Source organism: Anabas testudineus, chromosome 16 (assembly GCF_900324465.2).
Source record: "Anabas testudineus chromosome 16, fAnaTes1.2, whole genome shotgun sequence".
Classification (NCBI taxonomy): Eukaryota; Metazoa; Chordata; class Actinopteri; order Anabantiformes; family Anabantidae; genus Anabas; species Anabas testudineus.
The window spans coordinates 9198996-9225501 of NC_046625.1; the positions used below are offsets into that span (position 1 = coordinate 9198996).

General features: G+C 39.6%; 3 protein-coding genes across 6 annotated transcripts; 1 reads left to right on the top strand and 2 right to left on the bottom strand.

The window, feature by feature from the left end:
• Positions 1 to 556: 556 nt before the first annotated feature.
• On the bottom strand, positions 557 to 6122 carry cd4-2.2 (CD4-2 molecule, tandem duplicate 2). Of its 3 annotated transcripts, XM_026370621.2 has the most exons (11): positions 5944 to 6122; positions 4404 to 4618; positions 3500 to 3612; positions 3327 to 3368; positions 3019 to 3177; positions 2791 to 2931; positions 1957 to 2190; positions 1798 to 1866; positions 1537 to 1667; positions 1345 to 1412; positions 557 to 1167 (listed from the first exon to the last, which is right to left on the bottom strand). In XM_026370621.2, the coding sequence occupies exons 4-11, from the start codon at positions 3352 to 3354 to the stop codon at positions 1086 to 1088; spliced, it is 912 nt and encodes a 303-aa protein (XP_026226406.1). In that variant the 5' UTR covers positions 3355 to 3368; positions 3500 to 3612; positions 4404 to 4618; positions 5944 to 6122; the 3' UTR covers positions 557 to 1085. The 3 variants fall into 3 exon arrangements, with proteins under 3 accessions (XP_026226406.1, XP_026226407.1, XP_026226405.1); XM_026370622.2 differs by lacking the exon at positions 3500 to 3612 and having other exon boundaries at positions 4404 to 4465; XM_026370620.2 differs by lacking the exon at positions 3500 to 3612.
• Positions 6123 to 6338: 216 nt separating this feature from the next.
• usp5 (ubiquitin specific peptidase 5 (isopeptidase T)) lies at positions 6339 to 16151 on the bottom strand. Of its 2 annotated transcripts, none has more exons than XM_026370519.1 (20): positions 15897 to 16151; positions 15156 to 15284; positions 15003 to 15069; positions 14756 to 14883; positions 14256 to 14401; positions 13688 to 13872; positions 13416 to 13510; positions 12261 to 12454; positions 11996 to 12067; positions 11094 to 11181; positions 10827 to 10952; positions 10590 to 10743; positions 10073 to 10235; positions 9898 to 9986; positions 9509 to 9637; positions 8779 to 8922; positions 8542 to 8684; positions 8042 to 8192; positions 7770 to 7854; positions 6339 to 7222 (listed from the first exon to the last, which is right to left on the bottom strand). In XM_026370519.1, the coding sequence occupies exons 1-20, from the start codon at positions 16002 to 16004 to the stop codon at positions 7129 to 7131; spliced, it is 2490 nt and encodes an 829-aa protein (XP_026226304.1). In that variant the 5' UTR covers positions 16005 to 16151; the 3' UTR covers positions 6339 to 7128. The 2 variants fall into 2 exon arrangements, with proteins under 2 accessions (XP_026226304.1, XP_026226303.1); XM_026370518.1 differs by having other exon boundaries at positions 9452 to 9637.
• Positions 16152 to 16876: 725 nt separating this feature from the next.
• Positions 16877 to 23366, top strand: p3h3 (prolyl 3-hydroxylase 3). Its single transcript, XM_026370525.1, has 16 exons — positions 16877 to 17422; positions 18361 to 18545; positions 18675 to 18833; positions 19564 to 19756; positions 19843 to 19974; positions 20078 to 20220; positions 20405 to 20494; positions 20579 to 20631; positions 20716 to 20795; positions 20879 to 21006; positions 21108 to 21203; positions 21379 to 21529; positions 21693 to 21810; positions 22211 to 22286; positions 22384 to 22524; positions 22932 to 23366. The coding sequence occupies exons 1-16, from the start codon at positions 17041 to 17043 to the stop codon at positions 23103 to 23105; spliced, it is 2301 nt and encodes a 766-aa protein (XP_026226310.1). The 5' UTR covers positions 16877 to 17040; the 3' UTR covers positions 23106 to 23366.
• Positions 23367 to 26506: the final 3140 nt, after the last annotated feature.

Here is a 26506-nt window from a genome sequence, read left to right on the forward strand (position 1 = left end):
ACACACACACACACACACACACACACACACACACACACACACACTCCACACACACCCTGTAGAGCTTTTGTAAAGCAGGCTTCAGTTACCAAACATGAGAATATCACATATACAATATTTTCACTCACTGAACACATATAGACATTAATTCTGTACAGATGTGTGTCAGCAGCTGTTTACAGCTCCTTACATATAACACTGCACTGGTGTCAGCACCTGCATTACACTGCACCAGTTGTGGGGAAATTCAGATCTTTGGAACCAATTTCAGCACAGTTCAAAGCAAATACTGACACAAAAGAGGAGAGATCGTGTTTGACATGTTGACATGTTGAAAGTTATGATCCTTAACATCCAGAAGGTGCCGTTTGGTGCCAACTGAAGTCCAGTTGAGGTTCCTGAAAATGTTTCACCTCTCATCTGATAGACGTCTTAACTTCCTTATGCTTCTATTATAATAGCACAGTCACTGCTACTACTACTGGCATTTTCTTTTTCTTAAAACAATAATTAACAGAATTATCTATCACGAGGACAAAAATAATTTAACCACTGCTGCAGTTGGGTTTCTTCTTAGTTTATTGACTCAGGAGAAAGAACATTTCAGCACAGTAATTTATTATTTTCATTTACAAGCAACAGCAATAAAGACAGAGTACATAAATGTGTATTAAATACACAGAAACACAAGACTGATGAGTATTCAAATCAGCTAAGCAGCACTTTAGAAGTTGGCAATGCTGTATGACTGGATATGTTACACTTGACATGTCAATATTGTGCATAAAAGGAAAAAAAAACAAGTACAGACTAATGCTGTTCTCCTCTACCCTGGAGGAGCCTATTTGCATTCAGTTCACCTGTTACATTTGGGGAAAAGCTCAAAGTGCCCACATCATTACAGCTGATTTTTATTTTCATCAAGAGCATTCAAAAGCCCATTTACATTCACGCCATATTCACACCAGGGTTCTCTTTCACTTGCTCTTTTTTATCTCAGTCTATTCCTCTTTTTCCTTTGCTCTAACTTCCTCTTTCGTTTTTTTGCTATCTCTCCTTCCTTCAGTCTTCAGTCTTTCATGTCACTACATTAGCGGGGGTTGCACAAGCAGAACTGTTGGCTTCTCTTTCCGGCGTCCTTGCTGTGGTCTTGCTGCAGCTGGTGGGCTGTGATAAAGAGAGCACGAGGACAAGTTTTCACACTAATTACAATACAATAATGAAGCGTGCCGTAAAGAAAAGCGCAGTGAAAATGAAGGTCAAACAGTCATTAATATAAAGTGAATGGAGCCTGTTAGACAGCCTCTGTAAAGTGAAGTGGGCTACAGGTTTAGAAACGTTTACCGGGTACACTGACAGTACTCCTTGGGCTCCATTGGCTGTCGTCTATATTTCATCCCCCGAATTTTTCTCTATTGTGGTTAAAAAAAAAAAAAAAGCTGTTTTCAATAGTTTTATTAGCTCCAGCAACCCACACACCTTCATCCCACCAACTTATGTCAACCTACCAATCAGTGAATGACTTTATTCACTCACCTTCCTTCTTTTGATCCTTTTACACATAAAAATGACAAAGACCATCAGGAGAAGCACTATCAGGCCGCCAACTCCAACTGCAACCCATACCCACCAGTCGAGGCGAAGAACACCATTACGATCAGTAGCACCTGTGTGAGCAAAACCACACACACACACATATACAGAAAGCACAAGTATAATAGGTCAGTGACACAGTAGGTTGAAGGTTTCAGCAGGGCTAAATTAGTCTGAAGTTTGTCTAACATAAGTCGTACTCACAGTCGGTGCAGCCTGGTTCTTCATTTGAGTTTTGTTTAGTGGAAGGTGCAGTTGTTGGAGGAACAAACGCTGAAAGCAAAGACACAGAACATCTGGCTCTTCTCTGATCACATGAGTGTTTTATTATAAAAAAATGCAGTTTTTTTTGTTAGAGCTTACCTTTAACTTTGACGACTAGGTTTTCACTGTGGGTTTCTCCACCATACGTGATCATACACGTCCAATTCCCAGCATCTGAAAGGGCTACAGATTCGAGCTTAGCTGTGCCAGACTTGTCAGTGGTTCCATCTGGCTTCCTCCACTGCACGGTATAGCCTGAGGTCGGACCCTTTACCTGACATTGCAGTGTAGCCTCCCAGCCTGATTCAAGTTCACAAGGGGAGCTGGGTGAGACTGACACAAACAAGAGGTAGGACACAGTGAGAATCCCAAAGAGGAATGAAAGTTGAACAAAGGGCTTCAAGGAATTCATCCAAATCATTAGGAACACGTGCATCCTCATAACCTAATGAAAATGAACATGTAATGCCTGCAATACACACACACACACACAGTAAACCTTTTGCATCATAAAACCATCTTGCATAGTTACATAATGGGCAGCTTCCTAAAGTAAATAATGTTCCAGCTTTTCCTTGTAGATTAGAATTTATATTATAATTACATTTGATAGCAGGAGTAAAAAAATAGGAAGGGCACATTTTCTAAGATGTGGAATTTCATTAAGCATTATGGAAAATGGAGCATCCAGTGTTTTTAAGGCAGAAACATTTCAGAAATTATTAAAAATCACTGCATCAGACAAACGTATTTTTCTATTCTTAATTCAACTAAGTGTAAAAGCCTTTATTTCCACTTTACAACATAATAACATATGAAGTGTTTATTACAGTTAACACATTCTTAACAACAGCAATTGTCCTGATAATAGAAGCTGTATGAAAAATGTAAGTTAAAAATTCAAATAAAATCGTCCTCAGATTTGATGCTGACCTGAGAACACAACAAGTGTGTGTTCATGTTGGATCCGATCTGCCTCACAAGAGAACGCTCCAGCATCACCTTCTTTTACATCAGAGATCTGCAGTGATGTGCCCTTTATCACACTTGTTCTTGACGCAAGATCAGTTTTTCCTAATGCAGAAAACATGTGTAATTGCATCACTGAATCATTTTAAATAAAACAATGTATTAGGCTGAAGAATAAATGTTTATTACTACCTTTGCGTGGGTAGCCTCTTTTCTGAGTACTGTAAATCACTTGATCTTTATAACGCCATGTCAGGGTGTTGCTAAATGTATTTGCTCCACACTCCAAGGTAGCTTTCTTCCCTGGTGTTGTAAAGACCACTTTGCCAGCAACACAGACTGCACCCAGCACTGAAGAGAGGGGATCACATTCACAAAACATGCTCCATTTAACGTTATATATTCACATCTTACCCACTGGCAACTTCTTAAGACATATATACTATAAATTATTATTTCTAAATAAAATTCTAATATAGAAATAAAATATAATCACTTACCAAACCCAAACAGCACAATAATCTTCATCTCAAATGTTGTGTCTGAAGGGTAAAAATAACAGACAAACATGTAGATTTTTGTTAGAAGAAAATAATGTTTAGAAGAGTTTAATGTAGTTGTTCATGGCATGAAAGCAGTGATATAAACCATCTCAAACAAGTACCACATTCACCCACACTCAACAGCTTCTGTTTAACACGAGCACTTGATCGAGAAATGTGATCTTAACCAAGCTTCTTTCTGACTTCCTTCCTCTCTCTGTCTCTATTAGGACTTTTGAACTTGCTGCGTGGATTTGCACAAAACAAGATGAAACAATTGTTACTTGTAAAATTTCAGGATGTGTTTTGGCTCTTTTGTATTTTATTAACTTGATCTGTAATGCATGTTAAGATTCTTCGCTGTAGACCTGTTCCAGACATTTCTCATCATGCATCAGAATTAAACAGTTGCAGTTTTACTACTATTAAAAGTGATTCAAAGGAAACGCAATAAAAAATATGAGAATATATCATTGCTTGTCTCACATGGTCTCCTTTGACATGGGTAATAGTTTTAAACAGTCTGATTTAACTTCCAAAAGCTGAAATATTTACATTTTTCATTTTAAAGATACTAATTTTATCTTTTTTATTTTGGCTACTTTGGATGATCACAGCAGATCATAATCTGATATATTTGATCATACAACTATAATGCAAATGAATCAAAGTCTAATTTAACATCTTATTCATATTTTATATATTCACCTCACTGAACTCGCTGTACAATACATGTAAATGATAAAACATTTTTTAAAATCATATAAACCACTATTTGTTTACGTGTCAAATATAGACCAGATGCTAAATCGTTTAAAGTCAGTTTAGTTTCATATAATACAGACATATAAAAAGATAAAAAAGAACCCAAACATTTGTTAATATGTAGGATTATTTTAGGCTCAAAATGGTGAATCTGCCACTACGTTATGGCTGAGCCTCAGTACGAAACAAAGTGGTTTCAGCATGGACAGATGAAATGCAATCATTTCACGCTTTGAATTAAAACTTGATTTTGTTAGTTTGAGATCTTACCTTAACTTGGAGGCCGTGTCTTTTGTGCAGTTACTGAAGGCCAGACTCGTTCCTTATCCCCTCTGTACTTCAATCATCAAAAACAACAGTGCAAGGATGCAGAACTTTAGAAGGCGGAAGAAGTGAAGAGAAATCTGCACCTTGGAAAGTTGTAGGCCAATGCAAACCCAACTCTCTGTGGGTTTGCACTTCATACCAGTGCGCGTTCCTGTAAACTAGATCAAGGATATATACATACTGCAGGGTTTACATGACACTAGTGGCTGTACAGTAGCTATAAAACACTTATTCCCACAATGTAAACAAAACAAAACCATAAAACAAGTAAGAGAACTGATACTAAACTGTAAAGTCCAAGACACATTTGAAAAAAGGGGCAGAATTACAGGAGAGATGAGTCAGTGAATGTCACAAAAGTCACCCTCACCAAACATTTAATAAAAAATATTATTACTTTATCTCCTTCTTTTAATGTTGTTTTGTTTCTTTTCTTGCCATCGCTCATATTGTAGATGCTAAACATTAACCTTTCACTGTGAAACTGGTAGTTAAGGAGGTGCTGCCCGCCTTAAGCAGTGGCACCAAGTGCCTCTAATGTCTGGGACCAGTCCCATGAAGCACGTTTTCTCAGTTCTCTGAACACAAAAACAATACAGAGCTCACACAGAGCAGCTTGATAACACCAACTATCACCAATAACATAATATAAGAACTTTTCAACATTCAAATATCAAACTAGTACATTTCTATTATCCAGATCCAAAATAAATCTGAGTTCAGGCTGTTTGTATCAACCTTCGTAGAGGAGATTCACGATTTACACTGCACACAAACAGCAGCTGTGAACCAGTTCTTTAGTACAGACCAGACATGGAGTCTGGTGCCCCCTTCTGAGAAAAAATGCTAAATCAGCAATTCATTACATTTCAATTAGTTGTTTTTAAAGACATTTTCCGCTGTCATAATGGAAACACGAATGACTGGTAACGAACAGAAAGCACGTCTTGAGTCATTTTGAGGTTACTTTGTACAGATAATTAATTGTGGACACATCAAAAGATTAATTAAATGTGTTGTATGTTCCCTTCACTTAAGAGATTAATTTTCTATTTTAAAGCAACAAATTGCAGTTTATCTTTTTTGTTTATGGTTACTTTGGATAGTCACAGCAGATAAAACTGACTTTTTTAATTATATTTTGTATTGTAGAACTGTAATAAAATTCACATTTGTTATCCTAATTATGTATGTTTCACCTAATTGAGTGAGCGATTGATATACATGGAAATTAAACATCTTTAACTGTTACAATCATATATACACACCAACAGATGAAGGCATGGCTAGGCAAGTTGATTCAGATCAGTTTGGTTGTAACTAACAATGAGTTACAGAAGGAGAAATAAAAATCATTTGTAAATCCATCACTATGTTATGACTGAGCTTCTATACAAAACAAAGTGGCTTCAGAATGAACAGATAAAATCCAATCAATTCACGTTTTGATATAAAACTTGATTACATTCATTTGAGATCTTACCTTAAATCGGAGGCAAGTATAAGGATGCAGAAACTGTAGATGTTGGAAGACGTGAAGAGAAAGCTACACTTTGGAAAGTTGTAGGCTAATACAAACCCAACTCTCTGTGGGTTTGCACTTTATACCAGTGTGGATTCCTGTAAACTAGGTCGAGGATATGTACATACTGCAGGTTTTACATGACGCTAACGGCTGTACAGTAACTACAAAACACTTCTTTAATTTTTTTGCCACAATGTCAACATCACAAGACCATAAAACCAATAAAAGAACTGATACTAAACTGTAAACACTGATTCATGACTATTATTTTAATGTGAAAATGAGACTGCAAAAGCAACTAGAGAAATGAAACTAAACTGTAAGCATCATGACACAAAAGGAAAATGACACAATGACAGGAAAGACAATTGTTTATTTGTCACAGCTGAAGTAACAAAGAATCTGTAAAATAAAAACTAAATAAAACAAAAAGCAGCCAGATATCACCCTCACCAAACGTTTAAGAAAAAGCAAGTTCATTTGGTGTTTTGACTTTTTTTTCTTTTTATTTCCTTTTTGAAACACACGTGAGATATTTGTTGTATTTACTGACATTTCTCATATTTTGGATGCTGAATTGTTTTTAACTTCCTTGGTGAAAGTAGGTGAGGAGGTGGTGCTCAGCTAAAGTAGTGACACCAAGCTGCAACAACCCAAAGGAAGAGAGGGGTTGGAAGGGCAGTGACTACTGACGGCAGTGAAAATCAATAGTCAGGACACTGATGAACGGTGACAGTTAAGCAAACATATTAATAAAAGTGACTGGACTTAGCAACTTAAGTGCCTCTAATGTCTGGGACCAGTCCCATGAAGCAGGTTTTCTCAGTTCTCTGAACACATTTGCTGAGTAAAACCTGAACAAATCAAGATCAGCATGTTATGCTGCAGAGTTGGTAACTGAATCTGCTTTTTGAGCAGTCCCATGGTTTGTAATCAACAGATCAAAAGAAACTTCTCCCGCCAACACCTTAACTGTACATCTGCACCATTTTATTTTACTGTGTATATTTGCAATCTCAGAGACTTATTTACACTTTTGTCAGTTGTGAAGCGTTGCCAGGGCATTTGTAAGAGCTTGTTGGAGTGCGACTATGAACGTTGTCTTATGTGTCTCCTCGTTCACCTCAAGTGAAACACTTGGTCTCATTCAGCCACTCTCCGATAGAAGTAGAGGTATCCCAGATCTTTGGGAGGTTTCTCTGACGCACACACCTTCTGATCATTGAAGATAACCCACCTGTGAAACACAAAAACAATACAGAGCTCACAAAGAGCAGCTTGATAACACCAACTATCACCAATAACATAATATAAGAAGTTATAATGACACTTTTCTACATTCAAATATCAAACTAGAACATTTTTTATTATCCAGATATAAAATAAATCTGAGTTCAGAATTGATTGATTCATAATTTGCACTGCACACAAACAGCAGCTATAGAAAAAATTCGTTATTCAGATCAGAGTTGGAGTCTGGTGCCCCCTGCTGAGGCACTGTAAAAATCTGCTACTTCATTACATTTTAATTTGACATTTTTAAACACATTTTCAACTACCACAATGAATACATTAGCAGCTGGTTAGAGAAAAGAAAGCAAGTAAGATGTATAAACTTCAACTCATTTACAGTTTAATTTGTAAGCATAAAATAAGCATATCAGGGCAATTTATTTTCTTTCAGCATCTGAGAACTGCAATAATAACTTAACAGTGGCCTCAGACTTTAACTATTATGTGCTGAGGCCTTAAAAAAAATGTTGCCATAATACTGTAACACTTACTGCTGATCCTTCTTGATGTGACAGACATAGTGGCCGCACATAGTGCTTGTCCCCATGTGACTGATGAATGCAAACAGCTCATATTCTGGATAAAGGAGAAACAATTTGAGTTATTTGTTCTAAAACACATAAGTTCCATTTTCAAATTATAATAGGTGGAAGAACTAAGATATAAATCATGTGTCCTATCAAATCTGCAACTACTATCAACATATTCTGAAGTACTGATCATCCTGAATGCTCCCTCTCTCATCCCTCTCCCTTGGACTCACTGCCTGGTCCGTCTCTGACACGTGGGCCAGGAGGAGGATCCCTGCCTCCCTCACTCTCTGCAGCCGAGCGGCCTCCTTCGGACACATCCATTGACTCCAGGTCATCCAGGTGTGAGAAGATCCAGTCCACTGCCCGATCCAGGATATTACTCTAAGACACAAACACCAATATTTTACACAGTAAGTACACAAGTCAGAGGCTGAAGATAAATTATGCTCTTTTAACAGCAAGCACGTTAAAAGTTAGAAAACATAACAGAACAACACTGTTAGTGTTTGCTAACTCATTTAGCAGCATCGCACAATGTTCTCAGTTAAAATTAAATCCTGCTACTAATTTTGTTGAGGTCTTAAATCAAACACTGTTTAGAGTCTCTGATGAAAGACTGCTTTGCAAATGTGGACAGTTGTGTCTGTGTGAGTACAGCTGTTACTTCTAGACTAGTGACTTGTGAAATTTATCAACTCTCCACGTCTAGCTTGATGAGTCTGAATCTAACCGTGGCTCGAAGTGCTTTGGTTGCCTGATCTCGACTGAAGCCCATGGAAACGATGGTTGCCAGGTGCTCCTCAGAGAGGCTCTCTGTGGGTGTGGTCCCGGGGCCGGAGCTGCAGCCTGGTAACACGAGGGGGGCCGAGAAGTCTGCACCAAGTCAAAAAGAGAACAAGATGACTGAGGGAGGCGGTCAGGCTGATTAAGAATTAGCTTGTTAGTAAGTTTCTACTTCTCTGCACACCTGGATCATCCATATGGCTCATGATCCAATTCATGGCAGCGTCGATTCCAGTGTTCCCAGTGTAGTACACCGCTTTCCTGCAGGCCTCCAGTGGGAATCCCATTTCACATAACTGGGACACAGTAGAGTCATCGAGGACTGGAGCTGCGTGAGAGAAACTTGAATTAATTGGGTGTATTCAGTATAAAATGCATTCCACATCTTTTTTTTTGCTAGTTTTTATTTGTGTGAAATTGTTTGGTTTTAAAGGGGCGCTAAATAATTTTTCCATAGTTTTGTTGGCATGATATCCATACAGGTATTAGGTTGTAGTCAAATTTATCAGTTTTTGTTAGTTTAGATTTAAATATAAACTGTAAATAAGCAGAAGAGGCAAAAACCTAGTGTAAAATTGCCCTATTAAGAAATTACGATAAAAAGTTTTAATTAACAAAATGCAAAATGGCATAAAGAAAATAACAAAACAATAAACCTCATGTGCTTTAAAAAAAGAAAAAAGAACAATCACCTAATAATGATATAAAAGTAAACAAATAAATGATAATCAAAATAAATAAATAATAAGGCAACAGGACTCGTGAAAACTGAAAAGGCAGAAAAAGAAAAGGTCGAAACAAGAGTGGACAAATAACAGAAAAAGAAGGAAAAGAGCAGGAATGACAGACAGACTGACACAGCAGTGGGGAGTAGAGTGAGTCGTCCTCCTCGTTGCCATGGGAACCCAGGATACCTTTAACCTCCACATCTGGGGTCATGAGTGGGGGTGGGGCCACCTCTGGTAGAAGCTCCTCCCCTGGCTGCTGGCCGGTTGCAAGTAGCGCGCTCAGGTCCAGGGTGTCAGGAACGTCGATGCTCACATCTGCACAGAGTTTTCATTTTTAACATTTAGCTTTATGTAATGCTGCTCTGGTTACTTACAGTCTACTCTTAACACTGAGGTAGAGCATATAAAGCCGTCCTGTTTCAAGAGGGTGCTCCTCTTTTTCAGACTCTACAGACTATACTGTGGCCTAGTTTGTCTTAGTGAGTGAGATTTCCAACTCCGTCAGGAAGAAAGAGATTTGCGTACAGTATAAATATTTCTCTGCAACACAAGCTTTTTATAATATGTTTGCTCACCTAATTTCTTAGGCACCCAGTCAAGGCCAAAGGTAAACTTCTTAATCTGGATAACCAGGTAGTCAGGGAATGAGGCAAAGCGGGTTGTCCTGACAAATGAGACAAAAGCTGAAATTAATGTGTAAATCTTAAGATTTGTTTCAATTAATCTGTGAATGGCTGTCTCTCTTCATACTTGGTAGCAGTAGTCTTTGCCTGCACAGCTGAGCTCCAGAAGTCTGTGAGAGTCTCTGGTTCACTGAGGGCGGCCATGCAAGCTGTGAAGGGGATTTGTGCACGCACTGTAGGGGCTGATGAGTCCCCCTCCTCATGCCGGCGCTCAGCCTCCTGAAGCTCTTCTGTTGCAGAAATATATACATGATTGAAAAAGTGAGTGTCACTCATATAGTGTAGCCTTTCTAACAAATATTCTTCAAAGACTAAAATGAAATGTAATACTTCAAGTTAGATTTAGACTGAAATTGGCCAGGTTGTTTGCATCCACATATGAGCTTATTGTACAACAGTGAAAATAATATTTATATCATGTATTATGGGTTATTTCTTTTCAACTTTTACTGATATTGGCATAAGCCAAAAGTCCAGTAACACTGACACATGTTGGTGGTGTAAACAAGCAACTAGACTTTGCCTCTGCACTGTGTTCTGAACAGACACAGCTCTATGTGGAGACTATCCCACCAGCCTATTACCTGTGTTGGTGGCCTGGTCCATGGGAACAGGCAGCTGAACGATGTAATCAACTCGCTGTGTGTACTTGGCTTTCTGTGACTGCTGACATACAATCCTCTCCTCCACCAGGAACCTGAAGGCTTCAGATGGGTTGGGCCCAGAGCGACAGTTTCTCTGTGGGTAAAAATAAATAATGATACAGGAGCAGAAAAGAATTGGGGTGGAGAAAGAGAAGCAGGGCATAAGTGTTACCTTACCTCCACCATGTTTATGAAGTGCAATAAAAACTCCTGAGCATCCTGTTGTCGATTGGTGGAGAATTCTGGGTGGCCCCGCCCAACAAGTGCTTTAAACATTTGTGGTGCTATGCCAATTTGGTCTCCCTGCAAACAAACCAGAAATATCAGATTTGTCAATGGTGAGAGCTAATAATAGGTAAACCAAATTACTAATTTCTGAGAGTAAATCCCAAATGTGTCACTGATATCTGTTAATACAAATCCGCTGTGACTGTTTCTTCTTACCCTTGGTTCAGATGCACCATTTTCATCTCCTGGGTCTGGTGCTGGTTTGGAATACTCTCCTGACAACAAACCGTAGCCCAGCTTGGCTCTGTTATGAATAAACAAAGCTGACATCACTGCACATCCAACAATATACCAGTCTCTCTCACAGGAGGAGGATTTGGATATAGGCCTAGATGTTTTTTGGCTTTGAAATAGCATAGTGAAATGTGTAATCAGAGAGAAGATTTCCTTATCTCTGATGGGAATAAAGACATTTTCACATAGCAATAAAAATAGAGATTGTTTAGAATCACTTCACCTAAAAAAAAAAAAATCACACATGTGTAAAACAAGTTATTGAACTAGCCAAAAAAGTGTCATGTTACATACCATACCAAAATACTGTTTCACTTTTGTTTTCACAAAAGGCTCTGTGAGTAGTTTTCAGACACAGCAGCAGCTTCGCTGTCTTCTCTTAATGTGGCACAGAGCTAAAATGACTTGAGGCCAAGTGTCGGTGGAGGTGTGTATAAACCTTGCTGATTTCAATAGAGCATTCTGATTCAGAAGAAGGAGGGAAACAAAAAAAAAAAAATGTTGCGCTGCATGAAAAGGAGTCTGTAATTGGCTTTGGTAGCTGACAGCTGGCACACCAAGTATACTTGTGTGTATTTATGTAAATGGTTTAATCTCCTGTGCACAATGATGACAACATTTTCAAGACAAAATAGAAAAGAGGGCAGCGTCTTGGGGTGAATGCAAGTGTGTGTAAACTGTGCTGCAGAAAAATAACTATATAAAAGAAACCACATGGGATAACACTGTCCTTGTGCTTAATCAATCTTGTCACTGTTTGTTGGTATCGCATAGTGATACAAGAGCTTGTCATCTAAAATGAAACATTAGTAGAGGACACTCACACTTGGGTTTTGAAGTCCTGGGTAGGATCACTGGGTGCTTCATTAATGATCTTGTCAATGTTGGACACATACCTGCAAGGCATAAGTAGAGACAAGTCATAGTCTGTCTAGAAAAATACTCACGTAATAAGAAATTAAGAAATCATGATCCTGTTTAAAGCAATAATATAACTGCAGTCTGCCATAAGAATTAACATTGTCCTTTCAAAGTGACATGATTAACAAAACAATTTTGAGATAGGGGAGAATAAAAGAGGGTACTAACTTGTTCTGGAAGTCTGGAATGGTGAAGAGCACTTGCATGACGGAGTTGAGGTAGCAGCTGTTGCCCAGGTTCTTCATGCCAGTCAGGCCGGGGCCAAACAGGGGACGTAGGGTAGTCCCTGACTCCTGGATCACCTCCCACTCCCCAACACGCTGGTTCACAGCAATCTCCAACTCTGTCATAGTACGCTCAGTCTGCAACAGAAAAGTCAAAGGGAGGAGAAAATAAAGGATGCAGGAAATTAGTACAATAAATTATTTGTGGCATTCTTCAAATCTAAAGGAAGGTTTTAAGAATTATGAGAAAATTGGCCAATATTAAGTAGTAATGACAGCAGGCAGATGAGCCTGAACTCCAACGCACATCATCACAGCACTAAGTGCTGCACTTTGTCTTCTGCTCAAATGTTGCAAAATTCCTCCACCCCCTGTCTGTGCAACATCATTAAGTATGTGCAGCAATACATTAGCAAGACAAGAAACAACATTACAGTACACAGTGAGGGGTACAGACATCTCAAATTTTGACAACTGTGTAATCTGCACTCTGCATAAGAGGAGAAGCAGGTGGCAAAGATATTAATGGCAGCAGGGAATCAGAAACAGGTGTGGAGGAAAATATCTGAAACTGGAGAAAGTAGGAGGATAAGATGATGGGTATGCCATGACATTTAGCACACAAAAAAAAGAAAGAGTGTATTATCACAGTCCCTTATTAAAAATACTTTTAACAATAACTTAGTATAAACCCATATAAACACTGCTCTGCCAATAAAAAAAAAAACAAACAAGAGGAAGAATTTGGGAGAAAAGTTGGCCAAGTGTTGGATAATATGAATTTTTTGTTCTGTTATTAATTATTTAAGCATTGTTGGCTCTCTACCACTGCAACTGAATTTTAGAGCCTTTAGAAATGCTATGTAATCAATGTCTACTACATAATTGTCTGGACAACTAGAAAAATATCCAATATATCTGACTAAATTTACAACCCTCAAATGGTAAAGTTGCCTGATAAATACTTCAGTGTACAAACACCGCAGCAGTAAAGCAATAGGACAAATTGTCAGACTTGACATTTATAAAAAGGTTAATAACAGAAGAATAACAGAATAAAGTATTCAGTTAAAACAATAGAAACACTGCAAGAACTTGCCTTCTCCATCGTCATCATGTCGATACCAAAGTGAGATAGGTGCTCTGGTAACTTGGAATCCAGTACCATGTCATCTTCATCATAAGAATACACATCTGGACATAAAAAACAGGGTAGACGTTGAGAGTCAGAGGTTGAGGTAGAAGGGCAGGAAATGCTGAGCATTAGGTAAATGTGCATACAAAATTTTTTAATAATGGAGACTCACCAGAGGCAATACATCCTCAGTATTTAACAATGTTGTGACAGAGAAATGGTAGTTGTCTGCTTACCTGCTCCATCAGGAGTGATGGTACCAAGTTTGACAGCGAGTGGGTATCCTGTCTCCTGAAAGTGGAGAAGGGCATGGTTGTTTCCCCCAGAGCCATCAAAATACCTGCGACCACACAAAACTTTGCCATCCGTCAGGTTCATCCAAAGGTTCTCCTGGAGGTCACACACCTCACACCGCCAGCCGCTACAATGAAGAAAGGTCATATAAATCCTCCAATATACATGTGTTCTGAAACAACTACCTGGTATGTTGTGTATAATAGACTGGAAAACAGAATAAATGCCTATCTCCATCTTCATTTTTAGCACAGGAGAGACAGGAACAATTAAAAACTAATGCAATAATGGATCAATGGATTCTAAATGTAAAATGTTTTTGCCTATACGTTCTCTTTGCAGAACATAATACATTACTATAACAGCTGGACATTTTAGAGTATGGAGAGAAAGTGTTATATTTGCAATTTTTCACATTGTTTCATCAAAACAGAGTCAAATATAGACACACTATGTTCATAAGGATACTGCATGGTAAGTTTATTTTAGCTGTGTGGTCTCATGTCTCACCTAGGAGGGATCTTGATTCCGTTTTCAAGCTGTTTTAGGTCAGCAGCATGCCTGGACTCCTGCCTCACCTCTCCATCCCACTGTTGAACTTGTAAGGTATGAGACACTGAGTCGGCTGCCATGATACCCGCCATGGACAGGGACACCTTGAGGACCAGTGAACGATTGGCATTAAAAAATTAGACCTGAGTAACAGCTCATGATTAAACTTCTGAACTACTTAATCTCTAATAATAACAAAGGTTTTTATACCTGCATACCTGTGTGTGCCGTTAATGCTTTTCTATTAAGGGAAGCATCTATAATATATGTATGGCAAACTAGTCAAAGAGATATGGCGATTATCCGTGTTTGCAGCAAACCTCTGTACTATGTGCTTGTACTGATGAGAGCTATAAATACTGTGCAGGGCAGTATATTCCCATTGTCATAACTGTAACAGTACCTTGACAGAATGATGACATTTTTCTTGCCAGAAAACACAAGACAACACATCTCACCCGTTCCCTCACAACATCAGGCATGGTAGCAAGGTCCTCTGATGTCACTTCCTGCCTGTCAGGCCAAATGACCACCTTTACATCCTCCTCATACTGATCCTGCTCTACATCAAAACCACCTTCAATCCCTGGAAAAAAAAAAAAACAAAAACAAAACCAGAAACATAAAGGGGGACAGCATAGGTCAACCTCAAAAAAGGACACCAGTACAATCTTTGTTTGTGTACATGCTCTCTCGTGCACTCACCTATGGCCAATCTAGTGGGCTTTTTCTTAGGCGGGTGTCCAGATCCAGAGTTACTGTCATCTTCTTTCTGTGAGAGTAACATAAGATATCAGAGGACATATAAATAGATATTGTTAATATATGAAGAATTATAAAGTAGAATTCGGTGTCCACCTTTGCCTTACGAGTCCGGGTGATGTGCAAGTAAGCTCTTTGGCCAGACCGAGCATGATGTCTGTCCACATACTGACTGCCAAAGCCCAGGAAACTGTTCATGCACACATACAGGCCTCCCTCACTCTCCTGTAAAAAAAAAAAAAAAAAAAAAAACACACAGTCACTGTTAAATGTGGTAATCTGTCAAAATCCTCTCTCCGTCGTGACACAACACTGAAAAGTTGCACTTAAAAGTAATCTAGATATAGGTGTCTTACATATGTTACAGCACCAGTTATCATATTTTTTGCCAACTTACTGCCCAGTCAGCCTGATAACGCTAAAATCCAGCTCGGCAGCGTTTTATGTTATGTAAATCTAAGAGAAACTTTAGCTGTCAAGACTGAAATATAATAGGATGCGTTACGTTAAAAACATGAACACTCCTGTCACAGCTGTGAGCATTAAACCACCAAATTACCTTGCTAGCCAGTTTGACAGCACACTCACTAACATACCTAGCCTAGCCAACAAGCTAGGGCTAAGTTTCCATTACAGTGCATTATTAGCTTAGCTTTATGCTAGCTTGCTAGTTAGTTGAAAAGGGGAAATCTAAGAGGCCAGTGTATTGAAAACGGATAGCACCGAGAAAAGACTACATTACGCTAAAACGAGAGAGAGAGAATGAAGGAAAATTGGTAATGAAATAACACAGTTTTATTAGCTGACGTTTTGATTTGTAAAAGGAAGATGGCTCACCGGCGTGGAAAATGACAAGGCGCATTCGTCTTTGTGAACACGGTCCCCGGGCTTCGGAACCCGAATTGTGGACAAAACCGACATCAAAACCTCACCAACATCCGCCATGACAAGCTAGTTAGTTCCGCCTTTTAGTGGGACACTTGCTCCTCTGAATTTGGACTCCAAGCCTCTTGATTCCCCGGCTCGGAAGAGTGTCCGTAGCCCTGTCCGTGTTCAGCTGTGTATGTTTGGCTGAATGAATCCTGAGCTGCTGGAAAGGCCGACGGGCTGCGGCTCGTTACCGTAACGCGCAGAATATACGGGCACGGCAGGTTGTGCTTATCATGGCAAAGATAAAAACAACGTTAAAATAAAATAGTCTAAACATTAGTTTCCATCCATTAAAAATATGTGTAGATTTAAATTTGTGTGCTAAACTAGAAATTCTGAAGTGGGAGCTGCACCACAAAATAAGCCACTTTGTGTACAATGTCATGTACAATTATAAATGTAGTAACTAAATTTTCGCTGCTCATTGCATATCTGTAAAATAACTTAAAGTCGCTTGATAACGCGCAAATAACAAAGCAATGGTAGTTTAAACATTTATGCATGAAAATCCATAATGAGTATATTTACTATTGGCACTTTTAATGTATTCTACTTACACTTTTGCACTTTTATTTCAGTACCACTGAATGCAGAACTTTTAGTTGTATATATATTTCTATTGTGTTAATTGATTTGCTGTTTTTACTACTTAGGCTAAGTATCACTCCCATGAATGAAAGATGTGAAGATTTTCAATATTTAAAAAGAAAATCTAATGAATAAAAGAACACAAATGACTACATTTTGTATATTGTTTGTTTGTTTATATTGTTTTTGTATATTGCTGATGAACTTAGTTGATGTAAACACAATTAATAAATAATGAATTTAATTCCATCCGTCTTATTTTAATAGTTACGGTAACGTCCGTTATACCCGATCAACGGCTTCCTCTGGCGGTGACGTAGCAACAGTAACTTTCTAATTGACCGTTAAATCATTAAATTAGCCAAAATGCTAAATTTAACTTAAGTTAAGTTAAACAAACAAAGCTAAAAGTTAGAGTCGTATCAAAAAATCAGCGGTGGATATGTGAGATGATTTCCCCCCAATGGGAGGAAACCTAGTGGGCTCCGTCTCCATAGTCCCACCTCTCCTCCAGCTGCTGCTCCGCCGCGGAGCGCTCGTTTCTGGGACCATGGCGCTGCGCTCCGGTCACTTCACTGTATACGTGGCGTTTCATTTAGTCTTTCTAGCTTTATTTAATCCAACCGTGGCGACCGAGGGTGGCGGCGGCTCCGGTGCTTTGTCCCTTCTGCAGCCGTATGACTTGCTGTATTACAGCGGGGTGCGTGCTTACTTTGGTGAGGAGTGGGGGAAGGCTGCGGAGCTGCTGGAGAAGTCCCTCCTCACCCGGGAGTCGCTGCTCGGAGCCCGCAGGCGGTGTCACGGTGCCTGTGTGGCAGCAGGCGGAGAAGAGCTCCGCAAACTGGGTAAGACATGAGCTCTGACATGGATGGAGGCATCCACTATGTGTGCATGAACAGGGCATCATATGGGTCTAGTTTGGAGGAGTGTGTGTGCTGTTCATGGATGGTACTGTGTTACTGCTTCTCCTGTGTTTAAATAACTGAAAAACTCCTCCTGACTTAGGTAAAAGTCCAAAATAGGCGTTCAGATATAGATTTCCCATCCTTAATTAAGGTAAATGGTAAAAGTAGCATGTGCCACTATGTATAAATACTACAAGTACAGTACTTGAGTAAATGTACTTAGTTACATTAAGGTTAATGCAGGTGAAAAAGTCAAATATCAAAGAAAAGACAGAGGAGTAATAATTTTCCTGTAACTCAGTTTTTGTTTTTGTCTCTGGCTCGACACCTTTCCGATTCACCCTATGGCCGTTCTTGACTTCAGTTTGTGAAGCACCAGTCTAATCAAGAGATGCATTTATTATTATTTAGCTTTAAGTTATGTCTTGTGTCTGGTTTCCCTTTTCCAGTTAACCAAACTTGCTGCTTTGCATCCAACATAATTACTAGTGGGAAACAAAATTACTGTGAATTCACAGGCAGCTTCCCTGATTGTCAGTTTCTGAGTTTGACCTCTAGAACAGAGGACAGTTGCACTACAAGTTAGACATGAGTAAACAAAAACTCAAATATTACAATTTTACCGTCCTCAATAGAGAAATTGCTCCAACTCAACTAATTACAAAAGTAACATCCTGCTTTTACATGAATGTATGGCTCATAACAGACTCATAATCTATTAGTAATAATTGTGTGTAACAAATAAACTGTAATTATTAATGTGCAGTATAGTAACATGTAAATATAAAAAACCAAAGACTACATATGTACTCTAATACTAAAAGTGTTCAGTGTTAAATTTCACTCCTAGTAAAGTTTACTGTTTTGTGTCTTTCTAGATTCTGAAGGGGGGAGTCTGTGGGATCTCTGGGCCTTGGATGCGTTGCAGAAGAAGGCTGAGTGTTTGAAGTTCTGCATTGGTCACTCTGTCTCCGCTGTAGGACAGCTTCCTGTTTCTACGGACATAGAGTATGAATTCAGCACTCGCAACCCTTACAACTTTCTGCAGGTCACATACTATAAGGTAAGAGGTTCTAAAGACCAAAGTTTAACAACTTAATGTCTGTGCTGAGATTCACTAGTTATGATTCAGGTCATAACTCTCTGTCCATGACAATCTGCATTCTTACCATCTCCTCTTCATCCACATCAGCTGGAGAAGGTGCAGAAGGCGGCATCTGCAGCCCATACGTACTTTGTGGCCAATCCCAGTCATCTGGAGATGAGAAACAACATTGAGAAGTACAGACGCATGAAAGGAGTGACGGCAGAGGCCTTCCAGGACAGAGAGATTGAGAATGAGAAACACTGGGTGAGCAGGGAACAATGGTTGCACCCATATTGTACATTACTGTACTTTGATGATCGTTTAAGCTTATCTACTCAGAAATTATACAGTGAGAGATCTGTTAGCTTTACTTGTAGCTTTACAGGACCAAAAGATATTCAGACAGAGAAAAGATATCTGGTATTACTGTATCCATTACTCTTTAGCAAAACTTTAAAATTTTCATTTTACATTTCAATTCTTTGCATTATTTGGGTTTAAAATCTTCAAATATATAATATTATATATACTGTATATATATATAGAGAGAGAGAGGTCAAATTTTTGTTGCGTCAGTGAGACTACTGGAGGGGAGGAGGAGGTATTTTTGTCATTGCAGACCTAATTGGTAAAACATTTTATGTAAGTTCATAACTCTAAAGATGGGGATTGAATTATAAACATTTTGGAGATGTGGACAACCACATGACATGACCCAAGCATTTTCTCTCTCTTTCACTGCCGTTATCCAGCATTGCACTTTAAACCTGGCTTTACTCAGAAGACGTGTGGCTGAGCAACATTTCCTGTGCAGACACATTTGTTATGACATGGATAGGCTTGTCTGAAATAGGCTCAAATAGTTCATGAAGTAGCATGTCTCTGCATTGATCTAATGTTTTTTTTAGTAGGTAGAGCAATTTCTTTCTTTCATAGAAGGTCAGTCTGGCAGCATCTGATTGTACTTTTCTCTTTGTACATGTCATTAAACCAGGTCCTCTATGATGGTGCGCTCCAGTATGAGGCCTCTGCTGACTGGGTGCAAGCAGCAGAGAAATGGAAAGCGTGTGTGAATGAAACACTGCGTCAGACAGAGGAGTGCAGGGTGCAGTGTGAGATGGCCTCCCAACGGCTGCCTGAGGACAGGGGGGTGGACAGTGTTGATGGGGTGTTCGAGAAGGCTGCAGGTAGGTAAAAAATAAGCAAACAGTGAGTGACACTTGACTTTTTTGTTTTGACACTACCCATTGTCACCATTTTCTTCCCCATCTAGCTCTTTCCCTCTCCCTCCTCTCATGCCGGCAGTCCTGTGTGACTCAGATAGCCACAAGACCGGGAAGGATTTCTGCTCAGGAGGACTACCTGCCCACACAGCTGGAACACCTGCACATTGCACAGTTTAAAGGTCAGGGTTGAACATGGGGATTATTTAATGTGAATTTATTTATTTACCATAGTATAATTTTGACATCCACATGCCCCTATTTTGCATCACTGCATCTCCACAGCTGGCGATATTAGTGGAGCTGTGCAGAACGTGCGCTCTCTTCTCCTGTTTTACCCCTCTGACAAAGACTCTTTAGACAACCTGCAGCTCTACTATGAGACACTAGGAGGAGACACAGAGTCACAAGACACACAGCCTGCTCAGGTACCACTCAAGGTCCATTACAAACTCACCACTGTGATCATCATAATGATCTGAGTTGCTTGATTGCCGTTTTAATGCATAAATCTCTTGCACTATTGAGGTTTGTCAATCACAATGTCTTAAATAATAATTAACAACTTAATATTCATGTTTGACCAGTGGTTTGTGTGTATTTATCACACAGGAGATTGTCAGATATGTCAGTCGCTCATTGCAGGAGAAGAAGCTACTCTATTTTGGTGTGGAGAACTTAGGTTTCAGTTTCACTGACCCAGTAAGTACTAAACCAAATATACAAAATTCTAATGTACAAGGAGAACAGTGTGTCCTCAAAGAGTAATAATTGTTGTCCATGTAGGATCTTTGGACCCCAGAGGATGTTGTACCTGAATCACTGAAGGAGAAATGGAGGTAAGACAAATAGGATGATGAGTCACTTAAGCTTCATTACATTGATGTAATGTCAGCTCAGTGTCTTATGTGTTTTACTTTCAGGGCTGAAAAAGAGAAAATGAATGAAAAAATGAAGGAGGGAGAACAGCTGGAGGAAGTGGATGACAGTGGCTTCTTTGCAGGTAAGTCCACCATTTTGTTTTGGCTTGTAGCAGTTTAAAACTTTCCCAGTTTCCTTTTTAACCTCACTTAATTGTTTTCTCAGGTGGTGCAGTTCCTCAGGTAGGTGTGACCATCACCATGGACGATGAGATTTTGAACGGGACCAACCGTGTCGTACTTGATGGGGTCATGACTGAGGAGGAGTGTGACACAATAGTGCAGTTAGCATCGGTAAGTTCAGATTGTTGAAGAGTCTAGTCTGAGTCTGTCCAAGTCTTTATCAGATAGACACAGAAACACTCTCACCAACCATTTTTTCTTGTCTCTGATAGGCTGCAGCATCAGCTGGAGATGGTTACCAGGGACGACGGTCTCCGCACACACCTCATGAGACATTCGAAGGCTTGACTGTGCTCAGAGCTGCGAAGGTGGGTGAACATCAGCTAATGCAAACAGAATTACTTTTGAGTGAACCTGAATGTTCAAAATGAATTAACTTAAAGTGAATTAATTAAAGAACCAAGTTTCACATGATCTTGCTGTGTCTGCTAAGACAATTTAGGACAAGATGAGTTTTTAATGTGACCTCAACTTATTTCACAGTTGGCTCAGACTGGCCTGCTGAATGAAACCAGTGTGAGGCTTTTACATGAGTTGGGTGAGAGAGCGAGAGTCCTGCTGCACTCGTACTTCAGGAGCCCCTCAGGACTCTATATCTCTTTCACTCATCTGGTCTGCCGCACCGCTGTCACAGGTAAGACCAGCACCACCCATATCTCTTTATAGGGATATTTTTAATACTTGCTAGAAAATCCTTTTCATGTGGAGCCACAGTAAATACAGGATCTCAGTGAGTTCTGATACTTAAATGTGCTCTTTTGGTAAATAAATTCCTTTTTTTCTGTCTGTGCTCTCAGGTGACCAAGAGGGCAGGTTGGATCTGTCTCACCCTGTTCATGTTGACAACTGTCTCCTTGAACCAGAGACTAAGCACTGCTGGAGGGAACCACCAGCGTTCATACACAGGGATCTCAGGTACACAAAAAATAATATCATTCACTAACTGTTAATTCATCTAGTTTCTCATAAATAAGATTTAAAGGTATTGACAAGGTGAGGTACAGACAAGTAATTTTATTCCAGTTAAAAACATTTTCTCAGAACCATCTTGAATATATTGTTTGTTTTTAATATCACCATCAAGTAGAAGGAGATAGAGAGAAGAGAGAGAGAAAGAGAAATAGCAATATAATAGACTAAAAATGGAATAGCTGGCACTGTATCATTAAACTGAACTCAAGTTTGTTTAAGATGCTCAAAATTAAATGGCAGCAAATGTGTTTATTGTAAGTTTACAAGCTGTTTAAAGTGTACTGATTATTTCATGTAATCCACAAAGTGTAACTCTGAAAGCTTGAATCTCTTTTTCTCATAGTGCTGTTCTCTACCTGAATAACAACTTTGATGGTGGAGAGTTGTTTTTCACTAACAGAGATGCCAAAACAGTAACAGTAAGTGACTGTTCACTGATCACTTAATTTTCAGATTTGTCTGCAGAATATTTGTTGGATCTTTTGACATTGAGGCCTTTCCTTTCCATGTCTCTAGGCTCGAGTACAACCCAGCTGTGGTCGACTGGTGGGCTTCTCCTCAGGTCCAGTAAATCCCCATGGTGTGACGGCAGTGACATCTGGCCGACGCTGTGCGCTGGCAATGTGGTTCACAAAGGAGAAGTTCTACAGAGATATGGTGAGCACTACAACGACACACAGCAGTGAACTTCCCAGGCCAAACCTAACATCTGCAGTTGTGCATTTGCTGATATCGTGACACTGGTGTTGGGTAACAAGACCAGCTGGAGACAGAGCGCAATGCAAATTAGTGGTTGCTTTCATGTTTTGTCATTGTCAGTGCTCTGTCTATGATAACAACAGGTCATTGTCCTTAGATTTATCATATAATACATAAAGAACAAATATTACACTCTTTACTTCAAAGTAAATAAATGTTATTGTGTCGTTGTCACCTGTGGCCTGTAATGTCTGTTTAGCAAAGCTATGTAAAGTACAATGTTGTGTATGTCATACTGGCCACAGGAAATCAGTGCATTCATCTGTCACTTCAGTACTTTCCAACTTTTTGTCTCTCTCCATCAGGAGCGTGATGAGGCAGAGGCCTTGTGGGCTGCGGATGGAAAGAGTGTGGTGAAAAATGAGGAGGATGAGGAAGAGAAGAGCAGCGCCACCACCTCCCGGAACGCCCGAAGCCAAGCCTCAAAGGAGAAGAGCAGAGAGAGAGGCAGGGTGACGGGAGGCAAGGATGAGCTCTGAGAACCAAATCAAACCTGACAGGCTGAAACTGGCACACGTTTTGTTTTGCTATCTCCCATTACAACATGATTATCCAATTTTTACCCACATCGCTGCCTTTTTCTGTAAAGTTTGGATGTGTATATATACTGTATTTATAATGTATATGATGAAGTTAAGTGAGAGAAACACTGTTCTTTCTTCCCTCTAATGTCAAACTGTATTTTTGTTTTAGCAGCTCACTTTGAAAAGGAAGAGAATAAAAGAAGACATGACTGTGAATCTTTACTAATGTTGCATGTTTGCCACATCCACACAAGTGAGGTGCAGAAACAGCATTAGAGCAAGAGAGAGGACAAAGAGGGGTAGAAAAATTAAAGCAAGGCCGTGTAATCTGTTAAGCGATTACCTCACACCCTCTGTGGCTGTCTGCTGATTGTTATGAAAAAAAACAATGCTTTTTAAAGGTAAGCATGTGATAAGATAGTTGATTTAACAGCATCACAGCAGTAGGAAATTGTTAAAGTAGTTACATTAGCATCAGAAACTAAAGTTTGAGGCAGCAAGAGGCAGAAGAAGGAGCGGAGAGAGAGGTGCGCAGCAGGAAAAAAGGATAGAAATAGAGAGATTACTGCTAATCCCGCATAAATGAGTGCATTTGTTTATGGAGCTTAGACATCACCCATTTAGAATATGGAATAGTAATCCAGCGAGACATCATTTAATCATTTACATCCAGTGGAGTGACACCCACTTCATCTTATCCTTCCCATCACAGCCAGTGCCTCCTGTCAGCCCCCCTCCTCTGTTTTCATCTTGTGCATTAGGTACAGAGTAAAGTTCTGTTCATGGGCCATATTAACACTCTCACTCCCCCCTGTGTTATAATCCCTCACTGCTGTAGAATTGGGTCGTCAGGCCTGTTAAATGGAGCCTTGGTTTTAACCTTTTCCCTCTGTCACACACTTGAACCCATGTGATACCATAAAACTCTGCATTAATCTGCTCTGAAGTAGATGTCACGTCTGTAATGCATCTAAGATATACCAAGCACTTCGATCTACATCGACTGTACTAATTACACACGTGGCAGCAGAGCATAAAACCTGTGTTGATATTTTAAATGATTAGCAGAAATTATGTAAGGCCTAACTGCATAGTTACAAAACTGAAATCACAACATCCGGTTATTATTATAACTCATTGCTTTGTGCCGTGAGGGGCTGGTGTCACTTACCCACATTAACTATTTGTGATGATTTCTGGTCTTTCTGTCTGGTGGTTTATATCAATTTTACTACGTTTTTGTAACAAATTTAATCGAGTCCCACCACCTTCTCTCTCTTATTGAAATCCTGTCGCCCATTTATTTGAAACTCAGAGAGACTTTTAACTTAATAGGCATTACTCTTTTAATAATGTATATTATAAGTAGTATGTAGTAGTAAAATTGTTATAGTAGTAAAGATTTTATAGTAGTGATAATGCAAGAACAAGACACCGCTGGTCTTTAAATAGTCACTCCTAATAACTCCCTTCCTCTAACTGTCTTTATCCTGGCCTGTGTTTGTGTGCCTGCTAACAAATCCTTTTTTCTCTTTTTGGTTTTCTCTCTGTTTCACGCTCCATCTCACAGCCTGCACGGCCCCAACACCATTTCTGTAAATCCAGGGTCAACTCAGCCAAAACGGCCAGCCTGCTTCTGTCGTCACTGCGCTCGAGCGAGCAAAGGTCAACACTTTTAAAGTACAGAGCTGAATTTATCCACACTGCATCATAGAATAAACCCAGAATGTAGGCAAAACACACACACACACACACACACACACACACACACACACATTACTAACCTCTTTTGTCCATACACAGAAAAGTATGCAAGGAATCCATCATCTACAGTATCAGTGGCTCAAAGATGTTTAATCGTCTGAATCTTTAGCCTCAAGGATTTGCATAGAAAGGAATAATGTTAATGGCTCAGGACATTTTCACTTTATTTTGCAAGGTTCTAGGTCACGGACAGCAACATCCTGGTGTACTTGTGAGGACTCGGATCCGCTTTATCCCATTTAAATGTGTTTTCGGCACAAGACAGAAAGAACACACACACACACTCCAGCATGTTTAGGAACTACAAATATTAGCAATACTCAAAATAATACATGTGATGCTTATTATTTAAACAAGATTAAGGTGTACTTAAAGTTATTCATAGCTTGCTTCACTATATTTGTTCAAAACCAATGATTGCGTGCCTCAGGTACAATGCATAATACAATACAGTAAGTAAACAGAAATACTGACTCACTCCCATCACTCTACTAATGAGAGGACGGACACGAGGGGTCATGACACCAAGTTCTTCAGTGGTATTTTCACCTTAGGAGCTGGTTGAAGGGATACTCCCCAAATCATCCTAGTGTCTGAAACTGCTTTCATGACAGTGAGCAGAGGTTCTACTGTTTCATAACCACTACAGGTGTTTTGCTTAGTTAGATAAATGCTAAGTGTAGAAGACTGCACCACAGGAACTTAGACCAACCGGGGGGAACGTTTGGGCCAAACAGAGGAATCGTTGAGTGGGTCATACAAAAGTGCCCCTATTGTATGATAATAGGCTGAAAAAGACCTCAGAGGAAAGTAAACATAGACTATGGTGCAGCTGACACTTATACTGTAAGTGTGCACATATCCTGTGTATACATACCTCATAGTACTGTTTGCAGAAGAAGGAGTTACAGATGATCTATTTATTATCTATTTCTTGTATTACCATTGTACACTGTCTGATCTCCACTCTGCCAATCTCCCTCTCTGCCCACAAACATTCTAATATTAGCTTCACCTCGGGTTTACAAAACACAAACCCTCCTGCCAGTCATAGATCTTTTAAAGTCCACATCAGCACCATAAAAAGCCATGTTCCCAGGTCCTCTATTTACCTTCTTACCCCTCCCCTCCATGATTTCCATCTCTTGGTTTTTGATTCAGACTCACCCCAGCTCATGTCTTGTGACCCCATAACCACGCTCTGCACCTTGTTTGGTTTTCTCTCCCTTTCTGTCTTTTTTTTTTTACCCCCACTCCACCCCCCTCACCCGTCTTTCTGTCCATCCCAGGGTTTATCCCCTCATCACTGATCTCCCTTCATCCCTCCAATCCTCATCTGTTCCTCATAGGAGCAGTGGAGAGAGTGAGTGACAGAGGAATATCCACCAGTGTGTGAAATCACAAGTGAATGAGCAGGAGAAAGTGTAGTAGCACTTAAGTAAACTTATGACAACAACTAGAGGGAGACCACTGGAGGAAGAGTGATTAAAGACCTGTCAACATCTGTCTCCTACTTGGTGAGTAGACAATCACACTGTATGTTGCTGTTTACACTGTTCGCTCTTTGTAGACGTCTGTGTGTGCGGTTGTGT

What these genes read in the sequence shown, in the direction of transcription:
- cd4-2.2 (XM_026370622.2), bottom strand. Translation starts at nt 3,354, where the DNA reads ATGAAGATTATTGTGCTGTTTGGGTTTG. An exon ending in TATTGTGCTGTTTGGGTTTG is followed by an intron (nt 3,178 to 3,326) that starts GTAAGTGATTAT and finishes CCCTCTCTTCAG; the next exon opens with TGCTGGGTGCAGTCTGTGTT. An exon ending in AGAACCAGGCTGCACCGACT is followed by an intron (nt 1,668 to 1,797) that starts GTGAGTACGACT and finishes TTGCTCACACAG; the next exon opens with GTGCTACTGATCGTAATGGT.
- usp5 (XM_026370518.1), bottom strand. Translation starts at nt 16,004, where the DNA reads ATGGCGGATGTTGGTGAGGTTTTGATGTCGGTTTTGTCCACAATTCGG. An exon ending in ACTCTACTCCCCACTGCTGT is followed by an intron (nt 8,923 to 9,451) that starts GTCAGTCTGTCT and finishes TCTCTCACGCAG; the next exon opens with CTCCAGTCCTCGATGACTCT. An exon ending in CCAAAGCACTTCGAGCCACG is followed by an intron (nt 8,193 to 8,541) that starts GTTAGATTCAGA and finishes TTTGTGTCTTAG; the next exon opens with AGTAATATCCTGGATCGGGC.
- p3h3 (XM_026370525.1), top strand. Translation starts at nt 17,041, where the DNA reads ATGGGAGGAAACCTAGTGGGCTCCGTCTCCATAGTCCCACCTCTCCTC. An exon ending in TGACAGTGGCTTCTTTGCAG is followed by an intron (nt 20,796 to 20,878) that starts GTAAGTCCACCA and finishes TTGTTTTCTCAG; the next exon opens with GTGGTGCAGTTCCTCAGGTA. An exon ending in CTGCCGCACCGCTGTCACAG is followed by an intron (nt 21,530 to 21,692) that starts GTAAGACCAGCA and finishes CTGTGCTCTCAG; the next exon opens with GTGACCAAGAGGGCAGGTTG.